The 17,529-nt window shown below is 39.5% G+C and overlaps 1 protein-coding gene across 10 annotated transcripts in view; it reads right to left on the reverse strand.

Annotated features, from left to right (window-relative positions):
- The window catches only part of ENOX2 (ecto-NOX disulfide-thiol exchanger 2), a 237,387-nt gene that overhangs the window by 117,981 nt on the left and 101,877 nt on the right, over positions 1-17,529 (reverse strand). For 7 of the 10 annotated variants that reach the window (XM_012727227.1, XM_012727230.1, XM_012727226.1 and 4 more), the window contains one exon: positions 16,807-16,950. The exons of the other annotated variants lie outside the window; for them this stretch is intronic. Coding sequence is in view for 3 of the 7 variants with exons in the window: in XM_012727229.1 (XP_012582683.1) it covers positions 16,807-16,950 (144 nt within the window). In the remaining 4 variants the exon portion in view is untranslated. The remainder of the gene's footprint in view (positions 1-16,806; positions 16,951-17,529) is intronic. 10 annotated transcript variants of the gene reach the window in all.

The following is a 17,529-nucleotide window of genomic DNA, read 5'->3' on the forward strand; positions in this document are numbered from 1 at the left end:
CCTGCTGCTCCCCTCAGCAGTGTATTTCGTTGACCTGCCTGGTTCTGCTTCCCACTCTGTCTCTGGTGAATCCTCTCACCCTCTGCATTTCTGGCTTGTACCCCAGTTCTGTATGAATAAGTAAATAAATCTTTAAAAAAACACAAATATTCAGTACAGTACTCTTATCTGTATTCACTGTTTTATATGACATCCCAAGACTTACTTATTTATAACTAGAAATTTGTACCTTTTGACCCCCTTTACCATTCTTGCCATTATTGATAGTACATTTTTATTATTTCTCTGTAATGTGAATATTTTCTCTATTTGTAGCTTATGTCTTCTCATTCTTTTGTAGTATTTTGATGAACATTTTAAATTTTAAATATTAATTTTATCATTTATAATTGTCTTGTGACTTAACACATCTTTCTCTATTCCAAAGTTAGTAAGATATTCACTAATATTTTCTACCCAGAATTAAAAATTTTGTTTTTAAAATTAATACTCTTGATGGAAGCTGTATAGAGTGTGAGATAGGATTTATTTTCATCTTTTCCCATATGGATAAAGGTCTTTCCAACTTCACTGGTAAACAGTCTCTCCATTTCCCACTGACCTGACATGCTCTCTCTGCTACATATCAGAGCTCCACACATGTACGGGTATATTTCAAGCAGTTTTCGCAATTGGTAATCTAATAGCTGGTATTTCGTGCACAAAATTACCCTGAAGGTAGATGCTACTATATCCACTTCCCAGATTTAGGCAAGTATTGGCTTAGTATTAGCTGTGTGTTCAACGGCAGACTAGTTTACGGCAGCTCTAACTCCAAGACTCCAGAGCCCACAGTTTTAGGCAGTAATCAATAGTAGCCTTTACCCTACTTCTTTAGAAGGATGTTGTAAAAGTCATTAACTATGCAGGCAGTAAACTATATATTTAGCTCAGTACTAGCTACAGTGGTTGAGCCAGGGTTGGAGGGAGTGTTGTGCAGGGAAGACAAAGTATCTGTTCAGATGTGAAGGGCTCAACCTTGCCCTGACTACCATACCTAAATTGCAGCACTTGTTCATTCTACATGCCTTTCATTTGTTTCATTTTTTTTTTTTAGGTAATTAAGGTCTTGAACTTACATAGGTATTTGTTTATTATCTGTGTCATTCACTAGAATGGATGGCCCATGAGGGCAAGGCAGACTGTTTTATGTACTGCTGTCTGTCTATTGCCTAAAGCATTGCCAGGTACATAGCAGAGATGTGGGAGGTATGGAATGAACGAATGAATGAATGATTAGACAAACAAGATAAACCTTCTGCCACGGGAGATCAGACAGCCTAACAGGGATTGTACTGAGTCAAGAAACGAAGTATGGGAAAGGGGGAAAATAGGCAAGAGGAACACAGTGGGCTGTGGTGGAGGACTAGGGGTGCTTTGGTCCCATATAGGAAAACTCTGCAGGTTGCACCTGAGGGGGAATAAATCTGATATTGTGAAAAATAAACAAGGATGAAAAATAATGGCATGTCATTTAAAAAAGGTACTTTTAACCTAAAGTCAAAAGGTTGATAATAAATTCTTCTAAAGTAGTATGTTAAAATTTAAATAATGTAGTATGTTGAGGGGTGTCTGAGTTTACAGATATGTTCCTACTCTTCCCTCCCCAGAAGTTCTCCTTACTGCTACAATTCTATCTTTATGAATAAAAATTCACTATTAATTACTCAATTCTGCTATTATTTTCTTTAGATAATGAGTTCCTGCTACCCATGGAAAAAAGATAACACCATATAATCTCGGTTGTATTTACCTTCTCTACTACATATATCTTTCTTATACCCTTTTAAATATAAATATCATGAAAAGAATTTTTACTTGTGGATGTAAAACTTTCCAGCATACTTTCTACCCAGGCACTTCTTAGAGATGCCTTTGTACACACAGGTGTGAACTGGTTTCAGGAGTGGGTAAGAACCATCTTAGTGGACCAGTTCTGCACGGCACAACAGGAAGTGTGAGGACATGTGCTGAGACAGCATGTCATTCCTCTCAGGAAACAGCCATATGGTCAGAAATCGGATAAGACCGAGAATACCTACCCCTGGATCACTCCCTCCGAATTGCCATAAATCTGCAACCTTTACAGTACTTTCTTGTGTTCTGCTCATGAACTTCACCTGGTTACATGCTGCTTTCCAGTCTTGACTCTGGGACTTTGGTAAAGTGTCAGTCAGTATCTCTGTGCCTCAATTTTCTTGTTACAAATGCAGACAGACAACATCTGTTCCCCTGAGTTCAGAAATACCACACAGAATATGCAACTAATTGAATAGCCAAAAAGTAACTATAGGATATCACTATCTAATGTTAAAAGTCATTGACATTATTTTTCTCAAATAGAAAAGGAACTATGAAACAGAAAATTTTACTCATTAATTCAGTTCATTTAGTGGGAAACTACCATGTGAGTAGCCCTGTGATGACTACTAAGGTGAGAAATAAGACTTAGAGCCAGTGGAATGTATGTGTACATGTAAATTCCTATGATACAGGACAGAAAGTAATAAGTGTTGATGAGGGAATGAAATACTAATCTGAACACAGGAAAAACTGAATGCTGACAGGAAGGTTAGTGCAGGCCTCATAGTACAGATGGCCACAGTGGGGCCGGGCTTTGGCAATGCCTTTCTTCAAATAAAATGCAAGTTATGGAAATTAAATGCATATTTATCTAAAAGCTATTACATGCAGATATTCTGGCACGAAATACCAAAAGTAAGCACTGTGATAAGTAACTGTCATTGTAGGGAGCAAATTGGATTTTGCCTGGCTAAGAGGAAGAGGATGTCTGGGTACAGGAAGTGGACTAAACACTCAGGCATGTTCTGTCTAGGAACCCGGTGCTGCTGTGACAAGGCTCAAGAGATGAGCCTGTGAAGTTAGTCTTGTGGGGCCTGACATCAAGAACCTGGGCTAGCTGACACTTTGCAGCTCTACTCAGTGCTAATGGGGGCAGGCAAACCATCACAGCAGTGACTTTTCTTTCCTCCTTTTTCACCTGCAGTTTCTCCTTTTTTCCAGGACAGAGCATGAAGATAAGGAGTCCAGAGAGGACTCCTGGGATCAAGTCAATTTGGCCACTGAACTGTTGCATTATGTGTGGAAACTCAGTTACTTAAAGCTGTGTGAGAGGGGTTTTTAAAAAGCACACCTATGGCCTTCTCATATTTCCTAAGAATTATTTCTTAGAAACTGCTGCAACAGGAATACTTGCAGCCCCAAGCTCCCCCAACTAGGACCTCCACGGCAGTGTGAACCAGATGCACATGTGAATATATCTCTCGGGCATGTTGGTTGGGAACCACTGGACTCGATCTTTATGTGTCCCCTGTCTACACCCCACCTGCCTCCTAATACCTTGCTACATGCTCTCATTCTTTTCTTATTCCAAACTAAGCTTTCAGTCTCACAGTAGATCCCCCCATGGGAGTTGTTTGGTCTTTCTGGAGGTGCTCAGAGCTACAAATTCTTGTCTTGGAAGCAAACTAGCCAAGAGTAGCCAAAGACATCTGAAAGACTTGAGCATCTGCTCCCCAGGGATGGGATAGAATTACTGGACTGCTGCTAACTTGCATAAATAACTCAGGAGCTCTCTTGCAAGTAGAGGCAGCCTGATCTTTTCAAAAGCAATTGTGAGAAATGGTATAAATATGTTGTGGGGAGGGTGGGCTGCAGAGAGATGGGACTTCAAATTGTAGAGTTATTCTTGAAGGTCTGATACTTTAAACTTTTGTCTGTCTAAAACTCAAATAAAGTTTGGGTGGAGGTGAGAGAGACAGGTAGAGAGGGGAAAAGATGATCAGTCCAACAGGCAAAGTCACTTTTTAAAGCTGACCTACTCGGAAGAAACTTTTAAATTGTACATACAAATGATAATGTACTCCCAACATGAAGCTCTATGAGCTTTAATTATCAGAGCAAATGTTTACTGAATTAATTTAAAAAATACAATACTAATACTGCCAGTTTCACAATTTAGGGGAAGCATTTTCTTCTCAAGCCACATTCAGTCTGCAACAGGAAGCCAATTATCACCCCAGAGCACTTCTCAGTGAGAAATGTGTCATACCTTATGACAATTAAGGCTGAAGCAGACTGAAAGCCTCCAGCTCCCCATTTCCTCTTATTTCTGCCATCTAAGTTCTTATCAACTGAAACCAAGATCACTGTGACCATTTCATATCCTAAACGTGTCACTGACATCTGGACAAAAGAAATTTTGGCGAAGTAAAAGAATTTTTTTTTCTTACTTGAATAATCATACCAGCTTTTCCTGAAAAAAAAAAAAAAAGAGTATAATAATGGTGCTTCTGATAGAAAAATACAGGAAAAAGGCACTGGTATAGATTAAATGAGAGTAAACTCAGTTTTTATTGTTTTCAAGCAAACTCAGTAATTGTAATGAAAAACTAACTAATTTGGTCCCCTTAGAATTCACAGGGAAGTGTTTTTCATCAATGGAAGGCATGATTTCTATTTACCAGATGCAGGCACCTCGTGGACAACAGCCAGGTCTTATGCAGCTATCAGTTTCAGCTAGAAATTAGTATATTTGTCCACCCTTCCATCCAGTATTACCTGCAGTGGACATTCAAAAATGTTTGCTGAATAACCGGATTAGCATGTTCTATGTTGGACATTTTCTACTGCTGAGAATGCTTTAAAACTGACTGCATTACTCTAAATACTATCCTGACAGTTAGAAATTTTGATCAGCAAACTCTTTACTTCTTAGATTCAAGTAATCTTTATAAGCCTGAAGAATATGGATGGGAATTTAGTAGATTTATCCATGTGCTCCACAATTTCCATTTCCCTTTATAGAAAACAGCATAAATTTTCCAGACCTCCTTCTATGTAACCAAACACTTTTGAAATGGCAACCAAACATTCCAAAGTGCCTTAGCTGTTTGAGTGTCATAGCAGAAGACGGCTGGGGACACGATGTTGAGAAAGACCAGAGGTTACACCATATTCACATTCTCCTTAGCACATGCCAGATTCCACAAGTATAAGACAGGTGTGTCCTGCTACCCTATTTTTCTCCTTTAAGAGCACCTGGATTTGTCTGGAAAACAGACCAACAACCATACTGTCAACCACAACAGGTAGGATGACTAAATTTTCTGACTCCACAATTGAGAAGACATGATTTGACATATGCACTTGTACTTTACAGGATAATGTGATAGAGTAGATGACACTAGGGCTGCCCTGAAAATTTCAGAATATGTGGTTTTCCATACTTAAAGGAGTGATGACAGAATGTATAGGTGGGGAAAATCTTTATAAAATCATTTTGATGTGAAAAGAACACAACATAAACAATGTGCAAATATATGGGAAAACATTTGCAAGACACTTAACAGAAAATATGTTAATTTTCATGCCACAAAAAAACCCTTTCAAGTCCAAAAATAAAAGAAAAATAACCATAGGAAAATGTGAAAAGTAGCCCCGTTGATTTATAAAAGAAACACAAAGGATTAGTAAATATTTGACGAAGATAATTCCTTTACAGGGTAATGTAAATTAAAGCAATGAGGAACGACCAATTTTCACTTGTCAAATTGGCAAAAATTCATAGGGATTGATGATATTGTAGTCTGGCAAAAAGATAGGGAATCCACAGCAGGCTGGAGGAAAACTTTGCAGAAGTCATAATGGTATGAGTCATCAAAATGTATAAAGCCCTTAATTCTTCCTTCTCGGACCCTATCCTAGGTATCGCCTGCTGACATGCACAGAGATGCATGTATACTCTGCACAGGCACTGTTTGTTGTAGCAAAAGATAGAAATGATCTGAATATCGATCAACAGAAGGGTCCCCATGAATGCATTTCCCACTCTCTGATGTGGCCCACCAGGACGGTATTAAAAGATGAAACAAAATCAAGGCAGACGTTATCCTGATGGGGACATCAGTGGCTGAAGGGGTGCGAGGGTATCCTGTGGTGGCAGATGTATGTGTTCAGGGGCTGGTTCCAGAAGTGTGCTGTTTGTGACAGCTGTGTGGTGTCTGCATCTGATTTTTCACTTGTATGCACTTCCATAAAAATATTTTTAAATAAAACTAACAAACAGAGAAGCACATTTGGGAGTCTCCAAGCCTTCCTGGAAAGAGGATGATGATACTGGGAAGATGGACTTCGGAGTTACAGTACCTTTCTGCCCAGATTATTTTGTGGACTTCAGCAAGTCGCCTGGACTGAATCTCTATGGCCACATCAGTACAAGTGCCCGTATTTCCATTCTGCTTCTAGGCTTTATGACTCTGTAAGCCCTAACAGTTCAGGATGATTTACCTCCATTAAGTTTCTTATTTCTAGCCTTTCTTCTCCATCCCGAATTCCGACCTTACTGACTCAGGCCCCTATTTCATTTTCCTTAGCTACTTCAGAAGTCTTTAAATTCCTCTCTCTCTCCAGCTCTAGTTTTGCCTCTTTCCAATGCATGATAAAAACCACTTTGCATATCACTGCCATTTTCAGCACCCTACAAAGCAGTGGGCCACAGTGCAAAGTGCAGAGGAATTCCAGGGTTTGACTACTGTCCTGGCTCTTTAGTCTCAGGGAAGTCATGCAACTTCGTCTGTAAAAGGAGAGTACTAACAGTACCTTCTCACAGCATTATGGAGAACAGACTTTCACCAACCAATGTGCCAAGTCCCAACTTCATCAGCGAAGGGCCTGGCATGAAGGTAAGGAATCAGGTTCCTTAGCTACCTTTGCTTGACTTGCTCTCATCAAGACAAACAACACTTCTGGAAGCCTGAGCTTCAACACAGCTTTCCAACTAACTGGCTATTTGATCGCAGGGCAAAAAGTGAAAGGCATCTCCCTCTTGGCAGGCTATGCCACAGAGAAAGTGGCACCTCACAGCAAAGGGGACATGAATCATAATGGGTGGGAAGGCCCCTCCTGGAAACTGCCCCGCACACACACTAATTTAGTTGGCAAGAACTGCCTAAGGGAGACCCAACCCAAAGTCAAGGGGAGCTGAACTTGCGAGGTTACCCCGCTGAGACAATTTAGGATGTATTTGCCAGTGTTTCTCCGGCTATTCGCCCTAGGCCAGTGTAAGTATAGAGAAGAATAAAAAAGGGCAGATTAAAAAGTAGCTGACTGGCAGAACTACTATATTCGTATGGGCTACTATTTAAACTAGCATCTGAAAACAGTTTACAGTTATGACTTGTCGTCCAGCAAATTCAGCATTCACATCAGAGGGAAAACCGGTCCCTGCTGCTTGGTGCACAAGTCTTCGAAGATCTCTATCCTGCTGATACAAAGGTCACTAACACTGGGAATGCCTCTAATCCCCAAGAGCTAATTCTGGGAAAGAAAGAACATTTTCAACTTAAGCTCTCCTCTTGTCAGCAAACTCAACCAAGCATCTACTGAAATTTTATCTATTCCCCCCAAAGTCTCCTTGGCCAACCTAGAGGAAAGAGGATGGCTCCTGTAACCTCACCCTGATCTGGAATAAGATCCTATGAAACTGCCTCTACTTTTCATCCCAACTGTGTTTTTGCACTCAATTCTCTAGCTGGCATAAAGCCCAGCACATAATAGCCACTCAGTAAATATTTGCTCTCATTTACTGAGTATTCTTTATAAGCAGTCACTCTTTCATAGCACTCAGTATAATTACAAATAATTATTTGTGCAATTAATTGCTTAATGACTGTCTTCTTCACTAGACATCACATGGCTAGGGTTGGAGTTTGCTTTATCACAGCTGTACTCTTAATGCCTGTTCAATGGCTCATGTTTATTAAGACTATATAAATACTGAACAAAAGAGCACCATGTACTAAGCACTCCATGTTCATTTTCTCACTTAATCCCCCAAAAACTTGTATACGGGTATTATTAATCCTGCATTATAGGTGAGAATACTGAGGCTCAAAATGTTCTAGTAACCTTCCTCAGGTAAGAGTGGGATTCTGAACAGTGCTCTTAATAACTACAACAGCCTGCCTCCCGCTTTTGAAATTCTGTTCTACGACTTGCTCCATGAAGCCTGGGAAAGTTTCCTAGGTTTTCCAAGTGCCAGTTTGCTTTTTATCTATAAATAAGGGAGAAAATGTTATTGATTTAACAGATATGTTTGTAAAGTTTTCTTGAGTTTAAATATATAATATTCTTGATTATAGGGCTGGCATAGAGTTAAGACTTAGGAATAGCTGCCACTCCCCTATTGTTATTCAATCAAATATGCAGCAGGAAGTAGCTAAGGAATGCCACCTGCTGAAACTGCCCCCCCCCCACCTCTCTACCCCAAACAGGACATTGGATTTCAGCAGCTGGGCATGTGTCTAATGGATTCTGGGCCACTTGCATCAATTCTCACTCACCATCTTCCATAAAACAGCTTACACACTGAAAGTTGTTGCTGCTTAAAATTCAAATAGAGAATATGCAAAATATTTTAAAATTAATGTTATTACACAGCAATGTGCAATATGAAATACTATGACCTATCTGACTTAAATTGAATAGCTTATATTATCAAGGAAATTGAGGGCTGAAAAAAAATTAAGATGGTCTAGTCACCCATTAGAAGAGGGAACATCATTATTGTAGATTCTTATCTCAACAGGAAATAAATGGATATTTGGAAATACAAGGAAAGAAAATACTGCAAATTAGGTGGTCTCTTCTTTCTGTGTTGGAACGCCTAGAGTGGTACACATTTACTCAACCACTTTCTTTGTCAGCTTTTGGCCTACTGCTTCACTGTCACTTCAGCTCTTAACAGAAGACGCTAGATACATGCTGTCATGGTGGCCTGGGTGCACCCACCTTTCTGGGATAGCAAGGATCAAGTCTGGTTGCATATTGGATGGAAATGAAACCTCATCTGAGGTGCTTTAAAAATTCATAGAGTTGCTGTGAAAATAAAATAAATTAACATATGAGAAATACTTAGAACAGTGTCTGGCACATGTAGATGTTCCATACTATTAGCTATTAGTAGTCAAAGTAGTAATAAAGTATTATAATTAGTATACTTTGGTGTCACCAAAGAGAAAGGAAGATTTGTGAAGTTTGTAATCCCCTGCGAATGACTGCTGAAATATTCATTCATTGAGGTTGTCCATGTTGCTTATTTGTGAAAATGAAACCTGAGGGTAAATTAGATGGCATGAGGTTGAGTTTTGTCTAGAATATGTCTTGACTTTATACATGGAGAAGTAAAAATTGAAATGTAACACATGCATGGCATAACAACCTATTTATTGCCCCCACACAATAGACAATGGTTGCTACTTTCCTCTGGCTGGGGGTGGGGGCAGTAAAATGGGGAAACAGAACCAATTTTAGGTGATGGAAATTGACTTTTGATGATGATCATAATGTAGTATATATAATTGCAAATCATAATGCTGTGCACCTGAAACTTCATGTTATAAGTTGATGTTATCCCAATAAAAAATTATTAAAAATTTTAAAAATCCGGCCCTCCCTGGTGGCGCAGCGGGTTAAAGCACTGCACTGAGAAGCTAAAGCCACTTCCGCATGAGTTCGAATCCCGCCTGCCCCGGAGGAGACCACATGGCATGGCAGACCTCTCCTGACCCGCCCGCTGCTCCCCTCAGCAGTGTACTTCGTAGATCTGCCTGTTCTGCTCCCCACTCTGTCTCTGGTGAAGCCTCTCACCGCCCCTGAGCCTCTGGCCTGTACCCCAGTTCTGTATGTACAAATAAATAAATCTTTTAAAAAAAATTTAAAAAATTAAACTGTGAAAAATCACAAATCATATTAATCATCAAATGAAAAACAATGTTGGGGTTAATGGGCATTCTTGTCACCATTTCATGGGGAGAAGGTGCATCCATTTTATTTGTGAGAATGGGCAGACAGAACTATGGAAACTTTCATCCTGCCCTTGCTTGTTCTTTGGCACAGTATTAAAATAAAACTTCATCATTCATGGTTTAACTGCTCTACCTTCCTGTTGTTGGATCAGAATGCTTGTCATCTGAGATGAAGCTTTGTCTCTTACAAAGTGAATAGTGCTTACTCAGGGCACAGACCATGTCTTCCAGAGGCTGGCCTACTGGCCCAACTAGCTCTTCATTTCTAGCTCTCACTGAAGTATTACTGGCAGAGTAAGAGGGAAGTGAAGTACAGATTTGGAGCTGGAGATGGTAGGAAATCTCATAAGGCCTCAATCTCAAATCTGTCATTCAATCCAGCTCTACCTATAATAGTAAACTAATGCCATATTTTGTTCCTCAGAAGTTTTCTTGGGTTCTCAGTTTGATTCAGGATTGGAAGGAGAAGAACACTTATGCTTTAAAAGCCTAACAAGGCCCTCCCTGGTGGCACAGCGGGTTAAAGCACAGAACTAAGAATCAAAAGCCACTTCCGCATGAGTTCGATCCCTGCCTGCCCCGGAGGTGACCACATGGCATGGCAGACCTCTCCTGACCCGCCCGCTGCTCCCCTCAGCAGTGTGCTTCATCAATCTGCCTGTTCTCCTCCCCACTCTTTCTCTGGTGAAGCTTCTCATCACCCCTGAGCCTCTGGCCTGTACCCTAGTTCTGTATGCACAAATAAATCTTTTTTTTTTTTTTTAAAGCCTAACAAGCAGCACCAGTACTTTAAGAGTAGCACCGCTTTCCCCATTATACGGATGTGGAGACTGTGGCTTCAAAAATATTCCTGTGGGGAAAAAATATATATATTCCTGTGATTTATTTAAGGTCAAAAGGCTATCCTTTTTCAGCTTGAGATACAATGTTCCCCCACCCCCACTGCGGGGCTGGCAGTACAGAATGGGGCTCCATATACCACGGGGTTAGCTTGCTACAAATCATGTCATGATATTTGCTTGTGGGAAGCCAGCTCCTCTAGATTAGAGACACACTTTCTACAGTTCTAGTGAATCAATCACATGCCACAATCCGAGCCCATCTGAAATGATCTTCTAGTCTGGTAATAATTACTTCTGATTCTGCCACTAATTAACCATGCGTGGTTAGACAAATCTCTTCTGTGGGTCCTAGTTTCTTCATGTATAAAATGATGGATATAGTGGAGGTTGCCTCCAACTCTAAAACACTCTGATTGACATCTACCACTGGTCTCTTTATTAACAACACATCAGGCTGACTCACATTGCAGGTCTCCTAGAAAACAACTCCTAAAGACTTAGTATAGTGAAGTCACAGTATCATTCAGAGCTATTCCATAGGTCCAGGCAACTTGAGAGAGGTGTGTTTGCATTTCTCTGTCCTCCCTCTTTTGTGCCACCTCATTCTCTTCTCCATGCCCCTTCCCACAGTCCTTAAAAATGAAAAATTTCACAGAGTTTCTGTCAGCCCTGAGAAAGAATGAAGTCACCTAACTTTTTCTCTCTAGTTATCAAGATATGGCTTTATTTCTTGAAATTGTAATCAGATAAAAATGTCCAAAGGACTAAAGAAACTGAGTAGGGCTATTAGTCTACTCTTTTCTATTTTAATTCCATCTGAAGGGAACAATAGGCTCTTCTTGCCTTTGGCAATGTAATAATTCAGCTGACATGCTAGAAATACCACACACCAAGATATAAAATGGTGGTATTTTCTCTCTTTAAAAACAATCAATGCTTTCATTTGTGGACTTCAAAGTACATGTGAAATAAAAGTCTCAGCCCTATGAGTCTGAGGTAAATCAAAGGGCTTTAAAGTGTCACAGAAAACTTCCCCGATTTGTGATGCCTCTTCTAGGTAAGAAAGAAAATAAGAGTACTTCTAGGCAGATGAACACTCATCTCATTTTTACATTTCTCTTCTAAGCACGCTTAAACAACTCCCCACTGATAACTCATCTAATATAGTTCTTCCTTATGGCTGACTGAACCTCTCCTTATGCTCTGGAGGTCTACTTCCTCTCATTAGTCTATTCTTGGTGGTGCTGTTACTGTTCACTGTCTTTCATATTGTCAAGTCTCATTCTGACTTCCAGGAATTTGAAAGGAAACCTTGGTAATTCAGTTAGGGGTCTATCACCACAATTAGATACTTTCTGGAGGTTCTGATCATATCATAACATGCCTGGTGATGCTTGTCTATCTTAGACAAAGTTGTTTTTCCTCTTGCTGTCAGCATCTTATCTGCAACATGAAGGGAATATGAAAATATATTGAGAAAGAACCACTATGCAGATGAAAGTTATTATTGCATAAAAAAGGTCTTCCTACAGATTGTCAATTCTTGAGAGTCAATCATTACTTCAAATGAAAAATGGCAATAATGTTAAGTACTGGACCATGCATATTTAAGTACAAGTTCATCTTTTAACATGAGAAAAAGCAGTGGAAACATGAGTTGTCCACACCTGGATGATCACTTTAATTTCATAATAATCTCCAGTCTAGTTACCTGCTTTTCCAGAAAGCTCACACATTTTTGGATGCTAGCATATCATGATGTTGCTTAGAAGAATGCATTCAATTTTAGCCATCATCCCACTGGTTTTGTTGACTTATGGATTCTTCCAATTTAGTGGGTACATATTAGAAGAGAGTTGGTATTTCTGTTTCTACAAATCCAGGTGGATCTTAAACCAGGACACAGTTGACATCTTTAGGACAGGAACTTGGCATTATGATTTGATTTTGTCATAGAGTACCAGCTGAATGAGTGTACTCATTGCCATCTTAAACAACGTATGCAGTTGCAGCATCACTGAAAAAACATTTCTGAGGGGAAAAGGTGAAATTTGAAAGCTAACATTCTCCGAAGATGTCTGGCTCATCTTATAATAAAAGCTGCGAGTAGCCGGATCCACAAAGGACAAGTTTGTGGTCTGATATAACGTATCCAATCCAGATTACTGATCTACTTCACAGAGAAGGTGGGGAAGGACACCCAAATGCTACCTAACTTGTCCCTAGGGCACTCATAAAATTTTACCTAGTAAAGAATCAAGGATCAATAGGGGCCAAGTATCCTTTTCACAACCATACAGATTTGATTTGTGGTTTCTTCTCAGACTATAATCTCATGAATGTCTGGAGTTTGACATTTTGGGTCAAGTGAGGTAGTCAGGTGATCAAGCACTAGCTATGGAGTGACCAATGTATGCCCCATTCTACCCTGGGAGTGGCAAGAGAATAGTAAGTAAAGGGAAAACAATTGTTCATCCCAGCATTTGCCCAACCAACAACTGACACTGTGTTGTGTACAACAAATTCTAACTCTGCTAGTCCTTCCAATAAGGGCTGATGTTAAGTTGAAAGGCTAAGGCATATTTGCAAACAGATAACGGATATTTCAAGGTGTTCTATTGTTGGTAGAGAGGTAGCAGTCAACTTGCCTGAAAAAGAAGATTATTTTGGGGAACAGTAGGCAAGAAAGCTGAAAGAAGAACCTGTAGGAACTGTGTTTGAAGGAATTCTAGAGATAATAAAATCCAAGCTCTGTTTACTTTACTCTCACATAAATATAGCTCCCCTAATGTGCTAGTTATGTTTAACATACATTTGGTAATGAGTCCAGATTCTGACTATTTACAGACGTACTAACTCTGGCTTAGCAGCCAACGCTGGAGACGTGTTTAAATGATTTGTTAAATGTTCATGCCTTGGTAACTCTATTTAATCTTACGTCTTCACTTGTGAATGTGGATGATAGTCACCTCAATTACAATGAGGTAGGAAGAGAAGGAGAAAGAGTGCTCAAAGGAGACAGAAAAGGAACAGGACTTACTTAGTATATTGCCAAAGAAGGCAAGAGTAGGGAACTCAAGGAAGGGGAGGTTAACAGCATCAAATGGAGCAAAGAGGTCAATGTGCTTCGAACCTGTGGAAAGGCCACTGACTTTGACAATTTGGAGATCACTGATGACCTTCAAGAAATCAATTTTAGTATAAAAGGAGAGAGACAGTTTATAAAAAAGGGTGAGGTTGGAGGGATTGGAAAGAAAGGGAAAAAAGATTGTGTAATGAGGAATGGGAGCTACAAGCAAAGACCTATCCCTCATTTGTGGTGAAAGGAGAGACAGGTAGATCTTTGACTCAAAGGGTACACAGGGTGAGTTTTGTAACAGCTAGACATATATGTCCACTTAGTCCTGACATGGACAGCCACTGTAAGCACTTCCAACCTCAGTGTTCCTCCTTGCCAAGATGCAGAGAACTGTGACAAAAGAAGAAGAATTCTCTACTCACAAAATAACTTCCCTCTTCCTTTTGTCTGGCATTGTACAGGAAGAAAATAGTTATGAGGCAACCTGCCTCATGGTATACAATCTATACCATAAGATTACCAGTTGACCAATTCTAAGAGATTCCCTGTAAAGGAACACATCATTAATTTCAAGTACACTAATTTGGAATTTGTGGTAATTTAATCTGACTGGTGTTAGCTTTGTATTACTTATAAAGAAAGGGTTCACTTAGCAATAGTGTGAAAAAGATTGCAAGAGAGATCATTAGCCTGCCAGGGGCCTATTTCACCTGTTTTAAAGAATATACTGTTGTTGTTTTTGTTTTTTTTTTTTTAAGAACATCAGAATATTCATTATTTGAATGCAAATTGATTCTGCTAATTACAGATTAACATAGTCTACTGCTAAACCCCTATATCTGCACCAGTTACTCTGCTTTCGCTGAATATGCTCATTAGAAGTAAAACTGCACTTCCTTAGAGTTTACCACTAAGAAGAATGAACACCCACTTCCGCACACTCAAGGGTTAAAAGCAATTCAGGAGGCGTTGCTCAAACCCAGCACATCCCTGATCAGGAATACAGGGGACCAAAAAAGGCCTCAGAACAGCCCAAAAAGATGTGTGAACTTTGATGCCCTAAATCCTGGAGCCTTCTCCATAAAGGGTTCATGTGGAGCTGATTTGATTCTTATTTAACAAACTAATGATAACCAACATGGAGAAAAGGATGGGCTTTTTGCTTAAAGTTTATAGCTGATTAGATGAAGAAAAAGGGCTGCTAGATGAAGAGATACTGAGAGAGGGCAGAAGTGACCGTAGATTGCAGACAGGACAAAGTAAAACTTGACTGGAAAAACTGAAAAAACCACCATAGTGTAGCGCAGCTTAGTGGAGAGGCAAAAGACCTGTATTCCTTAGTAAACCATGTAAACCTGAAAAAGTAGAGTGTTATAGTATGGCACAATAACTAATGATTGGAATTATGCCTACAAACAAGTAATGTTGAGATTATGTTGAACATATACTTTACAAAGGCAGATAAGTTTACATGTGCACACATGCATACACACAGACACCATTTGTATCCACAATGGGTAATGGAGACTGTGAAATATGCTGATGCTTAAAAAATGAAGTTTACGATATGATCAAATAATGATTAGGATGATAACAAAACAATGACACTTAGCAAGTTATTGATTGCTATGTGCAGACAGCATATGAAGCACTTCACCTACATCACTTTATTTAATTCTGATATCACTCCCTAAGAGGTAGGTTTTAGGATCATTCTCCTTTACAGGTGAAACTCATAGGGGATAAGCAACAAACTTCAGGCCACAGAGGAAGACAGCAGTGATTACCACTCAGGTCAGCTCTTTGGCTATGCTTTCCAGTGTTTCACAAAGTATACTTTTGATAATCACTCCTTTTGTGAGGGTCCAGATAGTTAATATTGTATTTTACTTTTGTTTTCCAAACTTTTGTTTACCATATATCTTGATTTATAAGTAGAAAAATTAGTCATCTTAAAATCAATTACGGTAGAGGATTATCAGGGCTCGATGGTGGGCTGGTGTCATAACACATTTGTATGGGGTTGAACCTATACCCCACAGAAAGACTGTATTGTAAATTGCTCTGACAGCAATCATAATTAAAAAAATAAAAACTGAAAGTGAGATTGGATGCATTTATAAACATGCTCCATCTTATAATCAGTGCATAACGTGATCGTAAAAATCAGAACAAAATAAAGTACCATGAATGGATCTAATAGGCCCATGCCAAAATTTCAGACCAGCCTCTACATATAACAATTACTATTTCCAAATAAACAGCCAAGTAATAAAGTGATGAAAATTTCAAGTAAAAATGATCAATTAAGACCTGGTTGTCCTATTGTTTCTCTACTCATTTTGGAGAAATTTAGCATGAGACTAGATTAATGGTGCATAAGGGACACAGGGGACAGGAGGGGAGGCAAAAAATCTAGTTGGCTATGATAGTGGATTTAAGAAAATGTATTCTTCAGCTGTCCTATGAGAGTAAGGAGCGCCCAGAACACACACAGGCATTGTGACACCTGTCGGCGCTGAAATGCCGATGTACAGTTACCTGCATCAGAAGCAAAGGTGAGGGCAGACTGCCACACACTCACACAAAGGAAAATGTACAGTGATAGCATCCACTCATGCAATTCCTTCCACCTAAATCAATGGTCTTTCCTCCTGTTTGTTTCAAGCGCCTACCCATTCAAGAGCCAGCTACAGATGTCACTTCCACTGTGAAGTGCTCCAAGATGACCAAGGTTGAATGAAATCCTTCCCCATTGATACTCCCCTAGCTATTTTGTCCTTTTACACATTTACCACAGCATGAGTGATATCCTATTTTATGTTATTTTACTATTAAAATATCCATGTATGTGCTTTACTCTCCCCCTCTACATCATCATGAGTTCCTTGAAGTCAGGGGACTCTTTGCTTTCTATACTTCCTATACACCCTAGCACAGTGCCTGCCGCACACAAGGCTCAAGGGAAAAGCTAGCTCAATAGCACTGGCTTGAGAGAGTGCATTAATGCCTAGCTTACCTGCAGGAGCATTTGTTCTCTTTCTTTTCTTGCTTGACTCCCCTCCATTTTCAATGAGGCCTTCTGTGACCAAAGGGCCACTGGCACTACCAAATTGCAGGGGCTCGTTGTTGTTGGCAGGGTCAAAGGGCAGCTGGTTCAATCCTAAAGAAGAAAAAAAAAGCCAAAGTCCAGACTCCATTAAGGACTGGGATGTCTCCAGATTTTATCTGAGGCACCAGAGGAAAACTCTTTAAATTTTCAAAGTCTAGGATTAATACGTGAATTGCTTAAAGCCAGTTGCCCTCTGTAATATTTACAGATCTTGTTGAAAAATATCAGAATTGAAATACAGGCCCTTAAAAGACTGTGACTCTGTCATTTGTAAGATTCCGTCCTGCTTCTGGGAAAATAATATTTTGGTCATACACTATCAATTGTCTTCCATTCCTCCCTTAAAGAGATAGAGCACTCTTTAAATATGGCTATGACTGGACTCACTCTTCCTTTGAAAAATGCTGGCCATATATTCCTTAGGTCATCGCCTGACATTTTCCCCATTTTCTCACTATATGGTTTGTTTCATAGCATTATCCTGGTACCACTGTGCTCTATAATACAGAGGATTCCAGAAAAGAAAACTATATAGCTCCACAGTAAAAGAAGAAAGAGGACAAAGATACAGAAATTGCAGAGGATTACTTATTTATTTGCTTTTTGTCTGTTTAATTTAAAGTAAAACAA

Source organism: Condylura cristata, unplaced genomic scaffold (genome assembly GCF_000260355.1).
Source record: "Condylura cristata isolate star-nosed mole 26May11 unplaced genomic scaffold, ConCri1.0 scaffold00019, whole genome shotgun sequence".
Taxonomy (NCBI): domain Eukaryota; kingdom Metazoa; phylum Chordata; class Mammalia; order Eulipotyphla; family Talpidae; genus Condylura; species Condylura cristata.